The following is a 17,723-nucleotide window of genomic DNA, read 5'->3' as shown; positions in this document are numbered from 1 at the left end:
GAAGACAGGAAAAGGCGTGTTCAGCTTGAAGTTACACTGCTAGTTTTGCTGCAGCTTCTCTGCAACATTTTTCTGTTGCAGGGTTGTATTTTTGAAAAGCGTTGTTCAGTTTACTGGAATATTGTATTTTAGCTTATTCTGGTTGGAATTTTCTGGGTTCTGTCTCTGAATACTGCTGGGGCTGTTGTACACATGAGAACATTAAATTAGTTTTACTGGAAATACTGAGTCCTCATATGGCCACTGCAAAGTATTAGCAAAACTTACCATTCTTTCAGGTGCCTAGGTGACGGGTCCTTGCAATGTGCTTGATCATAGAGTAGCGATCCTGTGGAGGTCAGCTCTGTTTGAAGCCAGACTATGTTGGTCATTGTTGAGGTCTTCCTCTTTCTCAAGTGTGGGTGCCCATCTTATGAAACAATAGTGCGGTCAGTCCCGTAGCGTCTCTCTGAAGTCACAAGCACAGAACCTGTAAAAAAGTATCTTACCCGTCATGCTTTAAAAGCATCTACACCATATTTGCAAGATTAAATTTCAGAAGCCTTTCAATAGCTTGTGCCCTCTGTAATGTGTTGATACTCCTGCTGGTATTCATCTTCTGCAGCCTCCTCACACCCCTAAGCTGGAGGATAGCGATGTCTTCCCCTCTTCCTTTCCCAGATCTCCTCTTGGTTCTGGGGTTGGGTGTTCAGTTGTCCCACTCTGTTTCTGCTTGAAGTGTGTAGGTGGTGCTTCTATTAGGACATGCTTGAGTGCATAAACTGTTGGTAGAAAGTTTCTCAGACTGATAGAAAATCTTTTTCGTTACAGACACCAGATCCAGTCACCCAATGTTTCTGTAAACACATGCATTGACTGTTTGGGCACTTAATCGTGTAATTCAGTGTTACTTTATTTAAATATGATGTTGTAATTACACTGAATATTGCTTAGATTTCTGTGGGGAAAACAAAAAGCTGCTGCTTTGTATGTGTTGAAATAGGAACTGTTTTTCCCAGTCAATAGGTTTGCCAAAGATCAAATCACAGGATAGCATGTGTACAGTGAGCATGATTCCTTAAAGCCCTTGGATAAGTTAGAGCTACTTGCCATCTTTCATCTGTTATGTGAAAAGGATTTATCAAAGATTGTTGCTATAACTATGGAAAGAAAAGTGCTTTGCAAATTTATATTTAAAAATGAGTCCTTCAAATCCTGAGAAAAGACTCGGAATTCTTGAAGGTTTGCTGTTTTTCCTGCCCCAATGACAAGATAATGCTGGCTTTGGGTTCGTATTAATAAGGCTCTGTATAGGGATTAACACTGGAGTCAAACATTAAGGAGGCTTGAGTTCCTTTATTCTTGGTTTGTTGCCAGAAACCCTTCAATGTGTATACTAGTGCTCAGGTAATGGGAATCGACCATAATATTTTAATCGAGCTGAAAGGTCTTCATGTGAACTGTTATACTACATTTATCATAAAGTGCCATTTTTTAAATTGTTTTCCAAATTGGGACTTGGAGTCACTGTGCCTTAGAGGACTGTTTCTGGGACTGCCGCCTTCTCTTTCCACCACTCTTCCTTTCCTGCCTGCTGACTGTTCTTGTTAGCAGTGAAGTATTGAAGTGTTTGGAGAGGAATGGTCTTGTATTGCCAATTGATGTTGTAGTGCAAGCTAATCTAGTTCTTCTGTAGAACATCTTTGCTATAATTTTTTCTGAGTGTTACTGATTTTCTTTTTTTAAAACTTTTTTTATTTTTTGTCACTATGATTTTTAAGCATGGATGTGGCTCTGGACTGAGAGGTCTTCCAGTGGGAGCTATCTTCACCTGGACATGTCACCCCAGCACACAAGCTAAATGGAAGCATACTATCTTCCAACCAAGATTGCTAGTTTAGAGTCCTGTGTGCTACAGTTAGCTTGTACAAGTGTATCTTTTCTGTGTGGTTTCAGTGCAGCCTCTGAGGATGGAATTTTTAATTCTGACTCAATCCAGATACCTGTTTATGGGGAACCACTGCTTTTAAAATGTGGACTTTCACAATACAGTGTGGGGGCAGAGCCATGTGTTCTTATACATACTCTGTCTTTTACAAGCTATGTCGTGTTGATAATCATATGCCTTAATTTTCTGAACCTTCTGTTGTGGAAGACTAAAAGGTGACCTACTTTTTGCAAAAATTTGGATTTCTATAACTGAGCCTTGATTAAATAATGGTAAAATATGTAAGTGCCCTTCTGAATATGCTGTGCACACCAACAACCTCTAACGACTTCAGAGGAAGAGCCTTTCTCAGCCTTTCACACATCTCAAATGTGTGAACCTGTTCTCAGCAGATTCTTTTGAATTTACGCAAATGTGTTAGATGCGCTTTTGCTGCTTCTGCTGCTTCCAGTGTAACATGAGACCTTGGTACAGACATTCATTCAGAGCCGATTCCTTGCTGGCTACTAAGGTGCAAGATACTACATGTTAGTACCTGTAGAACTGTCTCATTACATTACTTCACAGAATTTAAATGTAGCAATGGCTATGCCATTCTCTGTCTGTTTGGAAATGACTTACTAAATATAAGCCCGATCTACACTACAAAGTTGCAATATTCATAGCTGTCAGCAAGTCTCCATGCTGGCAAAACATGTGGTATGAATGCAGCTGTGATCTTCCATCTATATAGCTGAAATTAATTTTGCACCTGAGGCAAAGAATATAGAATGATCTTTTTCATATGTAAATATGGGATCCTTTAGGATTAAGATGCTGTGCCAGGGGCTGTGTTGATTTGTGCTGCTGTTCCCTAAGTTGAGCTTACTGTAACAAGACTTCAGCCTTAGAGGCTAGTTAGGTCTGCTCTCACTGAGCACATACTACACTCAGGTTGTATTTGGATGACTGTTTTGGCTGTCTTTATTGACCTAAACTTCAGTTAATGATAAATGCTATTTATAAGTTCTGAGTTCATGCTGTACCTCATGCAGAACTAGCAAAGTGGTAGGAAACTTTAGCTTGTGGTAGCTGAGGAAGTTGCTTAAGAAAATGTGAGAACGTAAGTGCAGCTGACCTTACTATGCACGAAAAGCAATAGAATAACTGTACTAGTTTTCACGTGGAAGGCAAGATACCATACCAGTGTTGTGCCTACTGGTGCTTAGTGGTTTTTTTGTAAGTATCTACATTTATTGCAATGTAGTTGAGAAGTTCAGAAGGTGTAGAGCCGTGTTACTGATGGTGCTAATGGAGTCTAGCTGATGCCAAGTGGTGTCTTGTATTGCTGTGGAATATGAAGCCTTTTTTCATATCTTAAAGATTATTAAATGGGTCATAGAACACAATATTAGTTAACTCTTTAGCCTCAAACGATAAATATATTTAATCCAAGTAAAAGTCTTGGAATAATCCCAAAGACTCACCGTTATACTCTACAACCCTTATACTCTGCAAACAAAGTAGTTTGATGGGTCAGATTTAAATTATTAATAAAATTCTTTAAGACTGTATCAGCAGCTAAAGATGGTCCTAAATTATTTCCAGTATCTTCTTCACTGGCATGTCTGCATTAACAAGAAACATCAGGTAACAGAGCTGGAAAAGTTGAGGACTTCTGAATACAGAAAATACCCCCAGTTCTTTATCATCACAATAATGGGCAACTTCAACTATTTCAGAGAATAATTTTTTTTGACTCTTAACAGGCAGTGAGCTGCCTTTTACAACGCTTAATTCACTGTACCATGTTGCACAGTTCTTAAAAATGCTTAAATGTTTTTCCAGTGCTTCATAGTCTCCTCAGTTAAAATAAGTGGATTATAATGTAATGTTCCTCTTCAGTGACATAAACAAGGAACTGGAAAGACCCCAAATTCTTTTCATGGATAAGAGGTACAGGAATGCATAATCATACATGAGTTTCTGTATCTTTTTCCTTTGTTCAGTGATGTCCGAGACATAATTTTAAGCAAACCAATGGGAGTATCAGCAGACCACCTGCAAGTGCTTCTCACTGGGCACATGATGGTATTTGATCAGCCACTGGTGACCAAATAAAGAGGACACAGAATTTCCAGGGGAGGAAACACAGTGGGCTGACACCCATCTGTAATTCAAAATACCTACACAGAGTAGCATGTAAAAAAAAACTTGGTGCAGGGTCATCTACTAAAATTCCACATGTGGGTGATATTGGGACCTTTCACTGTTTTCACTAGCAAACAGTTACATAGTTGCTTTAGTAATTTATTTCTAGTTTTTCTGGTTTTAGTTGATTTCTAGTATGACATTCTACAAGTGATGTGAAATGTTTGCAACCTCTTGGATGTTGCTGCTATTTAGGAGTCTTGTGTACCTTACTTTGAGTGCCTTAGACACAGGTTTTAACGTTTCTAAAAATATTAACATTTATCTAATGGTACATGCAGGTCTTTCACAAGACCTGGTAAATTATCACTGAATCTTTTTCAGATAGCTTGTAACAGGATCTTATATATTAGTATGTCACCCTTTGCAAACAGAAATACCCGAACTTAATTGAAATGGATTCTGCTAATTGAGGCAGAGGAAGGAACTAAAAAGCATTTGGTCATGAGCGTTTCTCATGAGGCTGAAACAGGCACCAAATGTACTCTAAGATTGAATCCTAGGGATACTTCAGTGCATGCACTGGTGTCTAGTGTAGGGTTCTGCTTTTGAAGTGTAGTGATTCAGTTTACAGTGTATGCAATAATGGGCTTTTCAAGCATCTTAAAGTTCAATCTGGCCACTTTTAGTGCCGATATGTTTTCCACATGCCAAATATTTGTCATGTTTTTGGGAGCCTTTGCCAGTCTTGTACAACTTGGAAGCAAGTAAAGCTCTAAATGATGGATGGCAGATTTACAGACCCACTACTGCTTCAGTGTTAGATTAAATGCAGTTTGAGTAGCAAACACATGAAGTCATGGAGCCAGTGGGTCAGTGCACTGAACGAAGAGCAAATGTTTACAGTCTGGTTCCAGTCTGTTTTGTGTGCAAAACATCTGAAGTTTATATAGATGCTTCCCAAAGTGTAAATAGTAATTGGGAGGTGGCTGTTTCATCTTGGTCAGAGCATGTTTTCATATGACTTCTAGGTCTGCGTGTGTGCCGTGACTTGGAATATTTGTTTCATCAGTGAAATTTGAAAATCTTTTGCAAAGTATCGGTGTCTTTCCTAAGGTAAACTTTCTGGAAGAGGAATTTAGATTGTAAATACTTACTAAGGGAGAGAGTAAAAAGATCTTTAAAGAAAGAAAGTGCACCTGATCTTGTGGACAGCATATCCTAATTTGTTTTCATGGTTTAATTTCTGTTCAGTTTCTGACAAACAGAAGCATCTTTATTAGAAGCTCTGGCTCTGCATGTGTTGTGCCCCATATGCTGTTTATTGCATTTCTTAACCTGGCTCTGATGTCTAGGAGGGGCTGCAGTAGACTTGACTTTGCTTCCTATTTGGAAGCATTGGTGATCCTAAGGAAAATTGCGTACCAGGAAGAATGCTATGTATTCCTTGCATTTTTAATTCTGGGAAAGAGTCTCAGCAGACTTTTGGGTTTTGCTCTTGATTTGTACAAATGGAGTATCACTTCATACAACTCGAAGCTATGCAGTTTCTTAAAATTCTGAGCTGTTTATAGAATAGGGCGCATCCTGGTTTCAAAGTAGTCTTTCAGAATTAGTTAGAAAGACAATAACGGAGTGCCTTGTGTGGAAGAAATTGTAGTTCTGTAGTTAATGGAATGCTGTTTCATGCCTAAAAGCTGTAGTGAATTTTCATATTTTTAAGCAAGCTTTGTTGAACAAATTGCTCTATGGTATACTAGTGCATGGATTAAGTTCTTAGCTTGATCAAGTCTTCATTTGGTTAATTAGAATAGCATGTTATATCTGAAACTATAGAAAGGCTCTGCTGATTGGAGAAAATCTGAATCTGACCTAAGTGAATGAGGCACTATGAAAGTAAGTGCAAAACTGAATTCAGTGCGAGAAGGAGAAACAGCTGGTACTGGAGCCTTAATTGGAGTATTTTGCTCGCAGCTGTCTGGGTATGGCAGCTGGAGCGATGCTCCTGGGTACCCGGCAGCTTGCAGATGCAGCTGGGTAGTTGTAGTGCGAGAGCTCACATTGGCGTGCTCTGTCTCCCTCCATTTGTTATGCACATTTTGAGAATTGTGGATTAATTGGATTACGTGGCAAATAGGGGATAATAGATTAAGGGGTTACTATTGGGTTAAAACCCTTCTTAAACCTCTTCACCTTTCTTTGTTAATGCCATTATGCAACATAAAAATGTCAGTCATGAAATAAACTTGGTGTGGCTCCTCCCTTTCTTGGTGTGTTTGTAGCTTCGTGCTATTGAGCACTCTCCACCCAATGTGATCCAGCTGTTCTGAATACAAATTCCGCTCTCCTAGCAAAAGATTTTGCAAAAGTTCACTTCTATGAGTCAGGACTTCAACCTTTCCTTTTTTTAGGGCAGATACTCAGTTTGTGTGACCCAACACGTCAGGTTTCACTTCTATGCCACGTGATGCTGTCCTGATTGCTTTGAAATAAGTCAAATACAACTTAAGCTACAAACAGGAAGCACTGAAAAGAGGAAATAGGTTAGTGCTCTGAGGTGGGATGAGCTGTGATGTCTTTGTGACGTGTATTGGTAGAGAACAGGATTATTTTGTACTTCTGTACCAGCAGATGTGGCCTGCATCTGAAACTCTTCGATCTTACCAAGAAGCGGCAATTAATCCCAATGTACTTAAACTTTACCTATGAAAATGGGCAGATCAGATTTGAAAGATTATTCAAATGGTTGAGCTGGAGAGAAAGAAGCTGGGAGATCCAGAAATGTCTGATCCTGACATAGGCTGTCTGTGCTTTAGCCCTTTGAAGTCTGGTCTGCTCATGGTTCCGCTGGCGGCAGTGCCATTTTAAAGCAGTTTGCCCTTCCTTCTTTGGGGGGGGGGGGGATTAGTTTAACACGGGAGCAGTTGGCTGCTGTGCACATGGCTGCAATAATGCTCATGTGGGCATAAATGGGGACTGCTTTGTTTGGCGGGAGTGCCAGTTTATGCTGGTTTTACCATAACTTTGGCCATAATTGACACTTAGAAAAAGGAAACATGCTTCTCTGCAGGAAATGTGTTTTGTGTTAGTACACTTAAGTATTTTGACCCAGACTTGCAGTTTGGTAAGTAAATGTACTGTTGCTTACCTCAACACTTTCCACTTAATACCTTTAGCACCCTTATTAAAAATTAGTTATTGTATATGCTTATTGTGAACTCTCAAAACACTGCTAATAAAATTGCTGCTTAAAGAGAGAGCCCTATATCTAGTGTTAGAGCATAGGAGTGGCAATTTGAAAACAAATTGTTTCCCTTTGCCTTAGGAGAACAAAGCAAGTTGCTGAATTGTTGCTATAAAATAGGGAAAGTATCTGGTTTTTCAATTTAGTTCCTTGAATAAACAAGTTATAAGTATGAATGTGTAGAAGTTTTGTCCTATTCTGTTGACTGGGATGTGTTTGAAAGAGGAATCCTCATTAGAAAGCTCTGGGAAGAATGACTGGCGAGACAAGTTAATTTGTAGAAACCTGAAAGCTGTGAAGGGGGAACCAAGATTATTTTATTTACCTTTAAGACTGAGGCCAGTTAAAGAAACCAAATCCATTCAAGGTCTCAACATAAGGTGTTTCAACTTCTGTGGTCTAACAATCAAGAAAATTGTGGATTTGAGTACAGTAATATAATTAGGGCTAGGTGCATTCATGGTATAAATGTATCATCTGGATCATCTGCCTCTTTTGTGGAGTGTTAATGCCATCGCTCATTTGGGTGGAGGGGGAGGACGTTGTAGTGCTCTGATACCTCTCCCACTAGGAAATCTGCAAGGGTTTGACTGAAACACTTCCTTATTTCTGTGCTTGTTACTAAAATTTCAGAAGACATCTGGTGAAACTTCAGTAGTAGCACTATTGATTTGCAGTCAGTCGTCTTTTGAATCAGCTTGGGGTAGGGTGTGAAGGAAAGAGATTCTTTTCTCTGGATTCTTTGCCAAAATCTTCAAATACAGATTTATCTGCATTGTCTCTAATAGAAAAAAACCTATACATAATGAAGTATGTGCTGTAAGAATTACTGAGGTGTTGTAAGATGCAGAATTTTAAGGCTCTGGTTATTCCTTCATCATCTTTCTTTCTTCAAGCTGTTTTTCCCATGTTGTGGATGGTTTGGTTAGCATGTCAATTTTGGTATGTACATGCCAGCCTAAAAACATTATAGTTACCCCTTCTTATGCTAAACTAGGCTTTTAAATAGCTTTTTTTGTTTGTTTCTTTTTAATTAAATAAAATAGGAAGTCTTGGTTTCTTTTTTCCCAGATACTCAAGTAAGGTCAGGAAGAGAAAATGTTTGCTGGTTCCTATAATTCTAGAGTTACTAAGTTATATCTCTTACTTTCTTTAAATATCTGATTTGTTCTTTCAGATACTTAGTAAGTCTTGTCAGTTCAGTATGTTCCATTGAAACTGCAGCCAAACATAGATGGTTTGATAAATTGTATGTTTCTTTCTTTAAACCTTGTGATGACTAAATCTTTATTTGATGCTTTTTTTTTTATTAGTATTAAGTGATTGCTATTGGAAAAAATGTAGTCTGTGTTCCCCTAGAACAGCTAAAAAGCCATTTGGCTATGCTAAGGTTTCAACAAATCATATTTAGATTGCTGACATTGTTATCATGGAAACCAAATAAATTGGTGCCACTTCCTGGGTTTAAAAGATGTGTTCATCTGTTGTGTATTTCATGTAGGGGTTTTTCTGTTGTTTTTTTCTTGTCCTCCCAAAAAATATTTTTGTGGTTACTTTGCTTTAGGCACTAACTAGCAACATTTTAGACAGTAATCTTTCTTGTTGCCATGTTTTGTTTATAAAAGATAACTGATCTGGTTTACTTCAGAAGGCCACACGAGCAGCTGCAATATGCTATTGTCTTATAGGTAAATGACCAATATGTGCTGTTATCCTGTCTTTGTAGAAGTGCATTATATAAAACTTGAGATATTTCATTGTATGGGCATGAGCAAGACTATTTAAAATAAATGTGATGTTGTAAGGGAAGCTGCTGTTGTAACCAAGTACCTTGATAAGAATATGAGTTGGTTGTGTTTTCTTGTAAATCATTTGTATGTTCATGATGAAATGACTTGGCTTGGCTTTCTTCAGTAAGGATCACAAGTCTTCAGGAGGCACACAAGCTGTTTTGAATCAAACCTTTCTGAAAATGGAATACTTGACAGTTATGAATAAAGTTATTTAACAGTCAACTTCCTGTGGTTTACATGCATTTCTGAATCAGGAGGAGGCTGAAGGGCTGCAGCTGAGATGTGTATAGGGAGTCCTGTACAAGCAAGCAATGTAATTGCTTAAATCTGGTATTCCGATAAGATTTATTTTAATACTGTATTAAAAGAGTAAAAGCATAGTCACCTAACACTGGAAGATCTTTGAAGCTACTGTATAGGCCATTCATTCTGTTGTATTGGGGTGTGTTCAAAAAGTTTGCTTTATTGCAGTATGTCAGCATGCATATGAGAGATGCGCTCAAGCTTGCACTTGACTTTGTCACTTCTCTTGGCATCTTTGGGCCTACTCATTAAGTAGAAGGAAGCGGGCAGTGAACGAGTAAGGCCCAGTGGTGTGGTTCCTGCAGTGTAACAGGTCATTGGTAGCCTTCGACCACACTGCAGTTCAGAACTGCTCAACTGTAAAAATTACTTTAAAGGAATCATCTGCATTTAAAAAAACCCCAACAAATCCACCATTTGAATTTCCATCGTATGTGCACACAGAACATGGGTGTGAAGACAACGGGAATGTAATGGAGAACTATAGAGTTTTTTAATGGGGGTAGATCCTGCAGTTCTCAGTGTCCTAGTGATTTTGTCCTTGGTGTGGCTCTTCTGTGGCATGACGGCAGCAGATTGACTGCTGCAACATTCGCATGGCAGGGGCTGGACGCGGTGAGCCACACTGGAGTTAGTGGGGCAGAGTGGGGAAACCCAGTTTCTTTTTTCTAGTCATCGGGTAAACCAGAGAGTTTACAGTTTGTCTAAAGGGAAATTTTAGAATGCGACAACTGTCTGTTGAATACAGCTGTTTAAATATAGCTGCTGTCATTGATTTACAGAGTGAGATCTAGTTCTGTATCTAATATCAAGAAAAAAGTAGCCTAACATAGAAACTGTCTTTGGAACTGTTGTTGTACAAGGTTGTGAACAGATAGTTTTCTCACTCAGTTTTAACGGTTGCTGGCATTAAAGCTTTCCTTTGTGTGGTAGGTTTTTTCAGTGGGTTTATCTTCATTATTGCGTAAAATACACAGGTTCACCCCTTTAGAAAAAGATCAGAAGTTTTGCTTTGTTGCATTGTAGTGCTGCCTTTTTGAAACTCATTTAAAATGGGACAAAACACTTCAGTTCTACAGTAGTGCATTCTGATAAAAATCTGTTGTGGTAGTTTGCTGTTCGAGAGTGTCTGTAGTTAGCAGAACTTAGCCTGCTAATATGAAGATGTGCAGGTCAGATAGAAAATTAGTGCGCTTGAAGCTGTTGTAAATTCTTGATGCCATGCAAATTTATAAAAGCCAATGACAGAACAACTTTCAGCCTTAAATACAGGGTTGAGTCAGGTTGACAGCATTTCTTGGTATGTTGTATTAGTTGTCTGAATAGCTCTTCGTAAGGGAAGAAGCCAGTGAGTGAGCTGAAGATGTGGAGGAGGGAAACTGCTATGTCACTGCTTTAGGAACTGTATTATGCTTATAATTGATTGCTTTTATAGTTTAATCTCTTAAGTTTCAGAATGGCCACCTTGATATTTGTCTACTACCAGCTTTGGTACATGACAGCTTACAAAACTAAGCAGTCTTCTCTGTGAGCTTTCTGGCAGTTACTTTACTGTTGGATGTATGGCTGTAGAGCATTGCTGTTGTTGCAAGCCGATGCATTTTGCATTTGTGTTTTCAGGAAATCCCTTCTTTTGGGAAGCTGCTTCTGGGTTTTTTTTCTGACCTTTACAGGCTGTGACTGACTTGTCTGCTCCGACTGCTCAATCCATTGTAATAGCAGTAAGCCCCGGGACTTAAAGGAGAGGTAGTAACTCATGCATTCCAGTACTGTGGAGTTAATGCTGGTTTAGGGAGTAGCCATTGCCATAAGTTGTATAAAAAAAGAGCTGTCTAAGATTAAAATATATATATATGCATACGCACACATACACGCGCACACTTACAGCGGCTGAGGCCCAGGCATTCTAAAATAATTACCTCCACTTAATGAGCCTGAAAGCTGGCTGTGATTTGTATGTAGTCCTGTGGGGGATGGACGGAGGGTTGCCAGCTCCTGCTAGGACCTAAAAAAGAAATCAAGTCTGACCTTAAATTTAATTTTGTCTTAATATTCAGCTACAAACAGTGGTCTTAGTACTGGGGAGGCCTGAATTTGATCCTGTTACTCCTGCTTGGGAAGCTTGATGGATTTGTGCATCAAGGTTGTGTATCTTTATTATAGGAATGCGCTTCCCTGCACGCTTCCCTTACAGGATTGAGCCTAGAATGGATTTCTGAAGTGCTGAAAAAACACACAGGTGTAATATACAGCCACCATCCTTGCAAGCAGTTGCTGGTGTGTGCTGCCAGGCTTTAAAAATGGTTAGTGTTACTGCTGCAGTTTGTCACCCTAGAGAAAATCACTAGCGTTAAGCCAAATACAAGGTAAAAAAATAAGGTGGTAGAACTGTGTTGGACTCTCCCTGCAGGTGTGTTGAGCACAAGACATGTTTCAACCAGAGTCCCAGTCTTGCCTAATGACAAGTTGATGTTCAAATTGCACACTTAAAGGTGTGGTATCTACTTGTATTATGTAACTTTTTTTAGTACCTGGAAAACTTGCAAAGGTACCTGGCTTATGTGTTTGCCAGAACCCTTTTTGGACTGTTACTTATCCTACACTACTTAACTGCTGCTTAGATGACGCAGCTTAACAGTTGAGGTTTGATATTTTTCCTAGCTAAGTTTGCAGAGTTCAGATTCGAGTAGGGGTGCGGAGGGAAGTCATCATCAGGGTGTCATTCTTGTTCTGATTCACTTGTCTGGCTTAATGTAGTCACCCCAGCCTTGGATGCTTCTTGAATTTCTCATCAAGAAAATTCAGTTAGAATTCTTGCTCTTCCATCCAGAGAGTGAAAACACAGATGGTTTCTTTTCTGTATTTACTATAAAGTAAATAAGCTACAGCTTGGTAATCAAGAGCTTTCAACAGGCAGCATGTTTCTGCTTCTGTGGTGATGCTGAGAATCCTGAAAAGGTACTACTTCCCTTTGCAGTGAATTCAGTTAGTACATTACCTATTGCAAGTGAACTCGGGTTCAGCAGCAGCCTTGCAAGAGTTCTTCCTTGATCCCAGCACCTTAACGGAGTTCTGGAAAGCTGACTGTAGTTCAGTCTTTAGTTCTGCATTACTGGAGGGGTTAAAAACTGCAGTTACTGTTTGCAAGGACAGCGATGGCTTGAACCAAGAAGATAACCTGTATAGTAGATGTGATACCATACAGTATGGCAGCACAGAGCTCTGTTTGTTACTCCCAGAGTAAGGAGTTCTTGTCCAGCTTGGTCTTTGATAGGAAACTTCAGTGAAATGCTTCATCTGTTGTGGCTTCTTATCCTGTAGTCTGCTAGTCATTTGCCATGTTCGGGGGAAGTACCTGTGTGAATGGGATTGTGTGGCAATGCAGTTAAATTAATTTGCCTCCAGTGATTAATCCCTGTACCTGTACACCTCTATGTGCAGACTCTACAAAGGGTTAGAAGACTCTGTCTTTTCATAATGAAGGCATGGTTGTTTCGTTGGTACTCCCTGTGGATAACACTGTAGAATTTATTAAGCAATTCTAAACTTGGAGACAATTTAACTATTACAAATGTGCCTGCGCATGCTTTTACGCTTAAATGTTAACTGGCCTAAGAATAAAATGTCAGTTGTATTCTTTGGATAGCCGCTTTAAAAAAAGGGTAGCGATTAAAGCTTAAAAGACTTAAATCTAGATTTTGGTAAATTAACTGGACTTCAAAACGTAAACTATTGGGATCAAGTATGCTGCTTATTTAAAATAACTGTTTGCTTTGTTTTAGGGGGAATCTGTAAAGTATTTCTTGGACAACTTGGATAAACTTGGAGAACAAGTAAGTGTGGTGGGGTGGGGTTTTTTTTTTTCAGTCTTGAGTTTTAAGTAGTCTTTGTGATCTCCGAGTTTTAAACAGATGAAATGTAATCAGTTTCTACTCAGATAACTTTAATTAACTTTGACTGTCCCATTATCTCAGCATTTCATCACTGACTGTCAGTAACACAGGGCAATGCAAGGGCCAAGAGATTTTCTGGAAATAAAAGTTCTGTAGAATTCGAACAAAAAACAAGTTGCAAAAGCTTGTTCAGTTCAGAAGACTGTTAAAGTACTTCTACGCTAATTGATACCCAAAGATGACTGCCTTTGTTTTTACATGTCCACTTAGGAACACTTAAGTTAAATCAGTGCGCAGGTAAGTGGTACCTTTCTGTAGTATCTACCGTTAAAGTAAATAAACTTGGTACAGAATAAAATCTGTTTCCTCTGGGGGAAAATCTGAAACTTATGTAGAGTAGTTTTTGATAGAAATGTTGGTTATTGCTTGAGTAATGAAGTTGTATGCCGATATTCAGGAGTCGTGTTTTGCAGAAATGGCATGTGGAAAAACTGCCGTGAAAATGGGATGCTAGCTTGAACTCCATGGGGAGGCAGTTTCTCCACAGCGATTTCCAGCTGATGTCTAACAAATGGTGAAGGAATCCAAACCACTTCAATTGAATTCTGTTACATCATGCTTAATTTCTTTTTTTTTTTTAAACAGATAAAAATTAGATTTTAAGCCAGACTTTTTCTGCTTTGAACTGTCATTTTTCTAACTAGAGCACTGGTGATCATTTTGCAGAACGCATACGCTTCCCAGATACCTTGCTTGAGAACTCCAGTGCTTGCTCTCTGAAATGTTGGTTTGGTCTTGAGTTATAAGGCAGTACAAGAACTGCACTCACTTTAATGAACTGCTAAACTTCCTGCTAATGGTGGATTTCTCATGGTCTTTGAATCCAGTGCCACTTCAGTTTCAAATGTTGTTTGTTTTGTTTCCACCCCCACCCATTTGAATGAAGATTTTTGCAGCCTCATTTCAGAGTTCTTTATTTAGAAACCTTGGTCCATTCTTTGATTAAAGCATGAAGCTTGAAGTCACTAGGTTGTTTTTTGGGTTTGTTTTTTTATATACATTTTTATGTACAGAGGCACTTACTGTAGGTCTGATGTTGCTGTGGGAATGCTGAGATCTGAATTGCAGCTTTTCCAGTTTAAAGTTAGACCAAATGGTTTTTGAGATACAGAGGGGCTGGACTCTTCAAGACCTGCTGTCATATAAAATGGTCTTTGTGGAAAAAGTGCTAGCTAAGTTTTGTTACTGAGTGAAGGTGGTTCTGGTTTTTTCTTACCTGTATACAAGACTTGTGTAGTGATTATTTCCCCAAACAATATTAATATAAGTATTTTACTGGTTTTATCTGTTATCTGATAAAACTGAGCTGGCCTGCAACTAAATTGCTTATAAACAGATAGACCTGCAATTCATCTGCCTCTTGCCAAAAGGGAGCTGGTGATAACAGCATGTAGGGGAAAGAACTTAATGTTCAGATTTAATCAGATCAGCAAAATAGGAGTAGCTGGCTGGCATATACACATAGGATCGGCTGGATTCCTTGCAACTGTTTGTTGTTATTTCAACTGCCAATGTAGACTGTCTGTGTTCAAAATATCTCATAGAGACACATTGCTTTCCATGTTGTGATTGGAACTTACTCATGCCTTAAATTCTAATTTTAATTAGCCAAACAGTGATGTGATAGCCAGAAGAGCTACCTGATAACCAAAATAAGTCATTTAGAAGAAAACAGACTGTAGTGAATTTGAGGAAGGAGATAATTCAGGAAGAAAGCACATGACATGAGTCAATATAAATATGTATCCTTGGGAAGAGCTGCACAGAAAATAAAATAACAACAAACTTAGCTCCCCCCGCCCCCCCCCCCCCCCCCCAAAAAAAAAAAAAGCAACCAATCAAACAAACAACAAAACCCACCAACAGCAACCAAAACTGGAAGATGGTGAAAAAGAAAGTGGTCAACATGGAAGATTGGGCAAAGTGTAGAAAAGGAGTGTGCTTGGGGGTGCCTGCAGAAAAAGTACCAATTGATAATGATGAAACATGGAAAGGACGTCAGAAATAATACTCATTGCCATCCAAGGAAAGTATTTGCCTAATGCTGCAGTCTTCAGATACGGAGAATTTGGATCAACAATGAGAAAAGGGCTAGTTCGGAATTGCTACATTGGCAAGCTGCTAGAATCCCAAGGATCTGGGCATGAGGGAGAAAACACAATCATCCTTCCAAAAGACAACTAAAATACTGGGAGTTTTCTTAGGAGTTGCTGTATTTCATTTTCTGTAGCCAGATGATGGCTGTATACCAAACACTTGACTTCCAGTGTGCTCATTTGCAGGCTTTTGCATCAGGGTAGCCATTATCTCGTATAAAACATGGTAGATCTTCTGTGCATGTAGAGCTTGAAAGCACTTGAAAGAATTTTTTTTGTGGTTGCAAGTGTGGAAGGAATTTTAAATGAGTAATAATACTTGAGAGGGAATTTGTCAGGAATTCTAGGGATAAGCTCCTTGTTCTTGAAAGCTTTACTGAATAAACATTACAGGCCAAGTCCCAGAAGAGTTTGCTTCGTGCCTTTGTTTCAATATTGAAGGTATATAGGGCTTTGCCTATTATATTAACTGATTTTATTTATTTACTTACTTTAATAATTTCAATCACTCCTGAGCTTTCCTAAGACTTTCTGATTTTGTCGGAGAACTTCAGACTAACTTCCTGAGTAATAACAAAAGACTATATGTTCCTGCTTGAAAAATGGCGTTAAGTGTTGAACCTGTGACATTCTCTTGCCAAAATGTTGTCAGTCAGCTTTATTCAAAATCCCTTCACATGTGCCCAGTGACATTCGATACAGTTACTGCCCTGTTCCTCTGATTGTTCCTCCTCTCTTAACAATTCTTGGTAGAAGAGACCCAAGATAAATTTAATAAATAAAGAGAAAAATCTCAATATCCTTTAAGGATGCTGCTTTTAGTCAGACAAGGTAATACTAATAGTGGTAGTACTATAGCAAAATGTGCAGGGTGGGGAGCCAGTGCTTCAGAGAGCTGCTTTGTAATTCATGCCACGATAGAAATCAGTGCCTTAGTCATGGGCAGCCTGAATAAAGAAGCCTGGGAGTTCAAACAAAAATATCTCTCTAGCTAGTTTAACTTTTGAGCTTACATCATAAAGCAAAGTGATACTTGAGTTTTTTGAACATTATACTCGCTTCATTATGTTTTAAAATTGCTTTCTTAAAGGCTGTGGATCAGACTTGCCCAGCTGCCTTAAACTTGGAGTACTAGTATTCAAATAGCCATGTAGTTGTGTGTTTGTTCCCCCCGGCCAGCTTACTAGTTGAATCAGGCTTTCTGGACCATGATCTTAAGCATCTTTATAAAAGCTCTAAGTCTGGTAGATCACTCACTAAAAGGAGACTAAAATTCCAATTCTGAAACCCAAATCACTCTCTCTGAAGTTGTGAGAAATGCTGGAAAAATGTAAGGAAGAGTTTCCATAACGAGTGAACAACAAAGCTCTAAACTTCAGTGTCAGCCAGCTGTCTGTTACAGATGCACATTTTAAATAGCAGAAAGACTTGGACCATATGCAAAAGTGTAATTTTAAGAGTGAAGAAATCCCCAACATGAGTCTTGGATTTCATGCTGTCGAAAGCTGGCTAATAAAAATTATTCTTCTTGTTAGCATCTGCATCTGTTGATGACTGTTCATTTAACAGTCAAAAAAAATAGTAAAAACCCACTTATTCTGCCTGTTTAATACTAGGGGAAAGGTGGGCTGGAGAACTTAGGGATACAGCTGTCTTGAGGGTCCTCCTAGAATGAACTGCTGGGAAGAGGCTGCTGTCCTCAGCTGCCTGTTTCTTCTCCTATTCTACTAATTGTACAGTGTGTTTTGGACAAAATCTGGCTGTGAGCTCACAGGTGTGGCACACAGCTAATAGAAGTCACTTTTTGGACTGATAAAGCTGGATGCTGAAGATCCATGGCACAAACACAGCAAGCTGCTTAGGTTCTGCATTTCTGGCATGATTCATTGCCTTAAAAATTACTTTGTGGAGCAGCTCTTCTTTGTCGAAGCAGTTGTGCAGTATGCACCAGACCATGGGAGGAACGGAGTACCCACAGTTAGAATGGGATACTGCCGTGGTTACTGATTTGAGAAACCTGTTTTAGACCCCATTTGCTGCACTGCAATGTTGGCAGCCAGCGTGTTGCCCAGCTTTGTGGGAAGAGGGTGAATGAAGCATAGACTAATCCAGAGTGACAGAAACTGGCATGAGGAATTGATGGTACACCTCTCAGATTGTTTGTGGATCCTTGCCATGTGGCAAATGGAAAGCTTCAGTTCTTGGGGGTACATGTTTTGATTTAATATTGGGTGTGTTTCCTGCTTTGGACTCTAGATCTTTCAGAAATCCTTCAGT

The 17,723-nt window shown here is 39.1% G+C and overlaps 1 protein-coding gene across 1 annotated transcript in view; it reads left to right on the top strand.

Moving 5' to 3' along the window:
* The window catches only part of GNA13 (G protein subunit alpha 13), a 29,320-nt gene that overhangs the window by 6,366 nt on the left and 5,231 nt on the right, over window positions 1-17,723 (top strand). The window contains exon 3 of the mRNA XM_037404957.1: window positions 13,180-13,230. Within this exon, the coding sequence (XP_037260854.1) occupies window positions 13,180-13,230 (51 nt within the window). The remainder of the gene's footprint in view (window positions 1-13,179; window positions 13,231-17,723) is intronic.

This window comes from Falco rusticolus, chromosome 1, assembly GCF_015220075.1.
Source record: "Falco rusticolus isolate bFalRus1 chromosome 1, bFalRus1.pri, whole genome shotgun sequence".
In the NCBI taxonomy this organism is placed as follows: Eukaryota; Metazoa; Chordata; class Aves; order Falconiformes; family Falconidae; genus Falco; species Falco rusticolus.
Note: the sequence above shows the minus strand (reverse complement) of the source record. Positions and strands in the feature narration are given on the sequence as shown.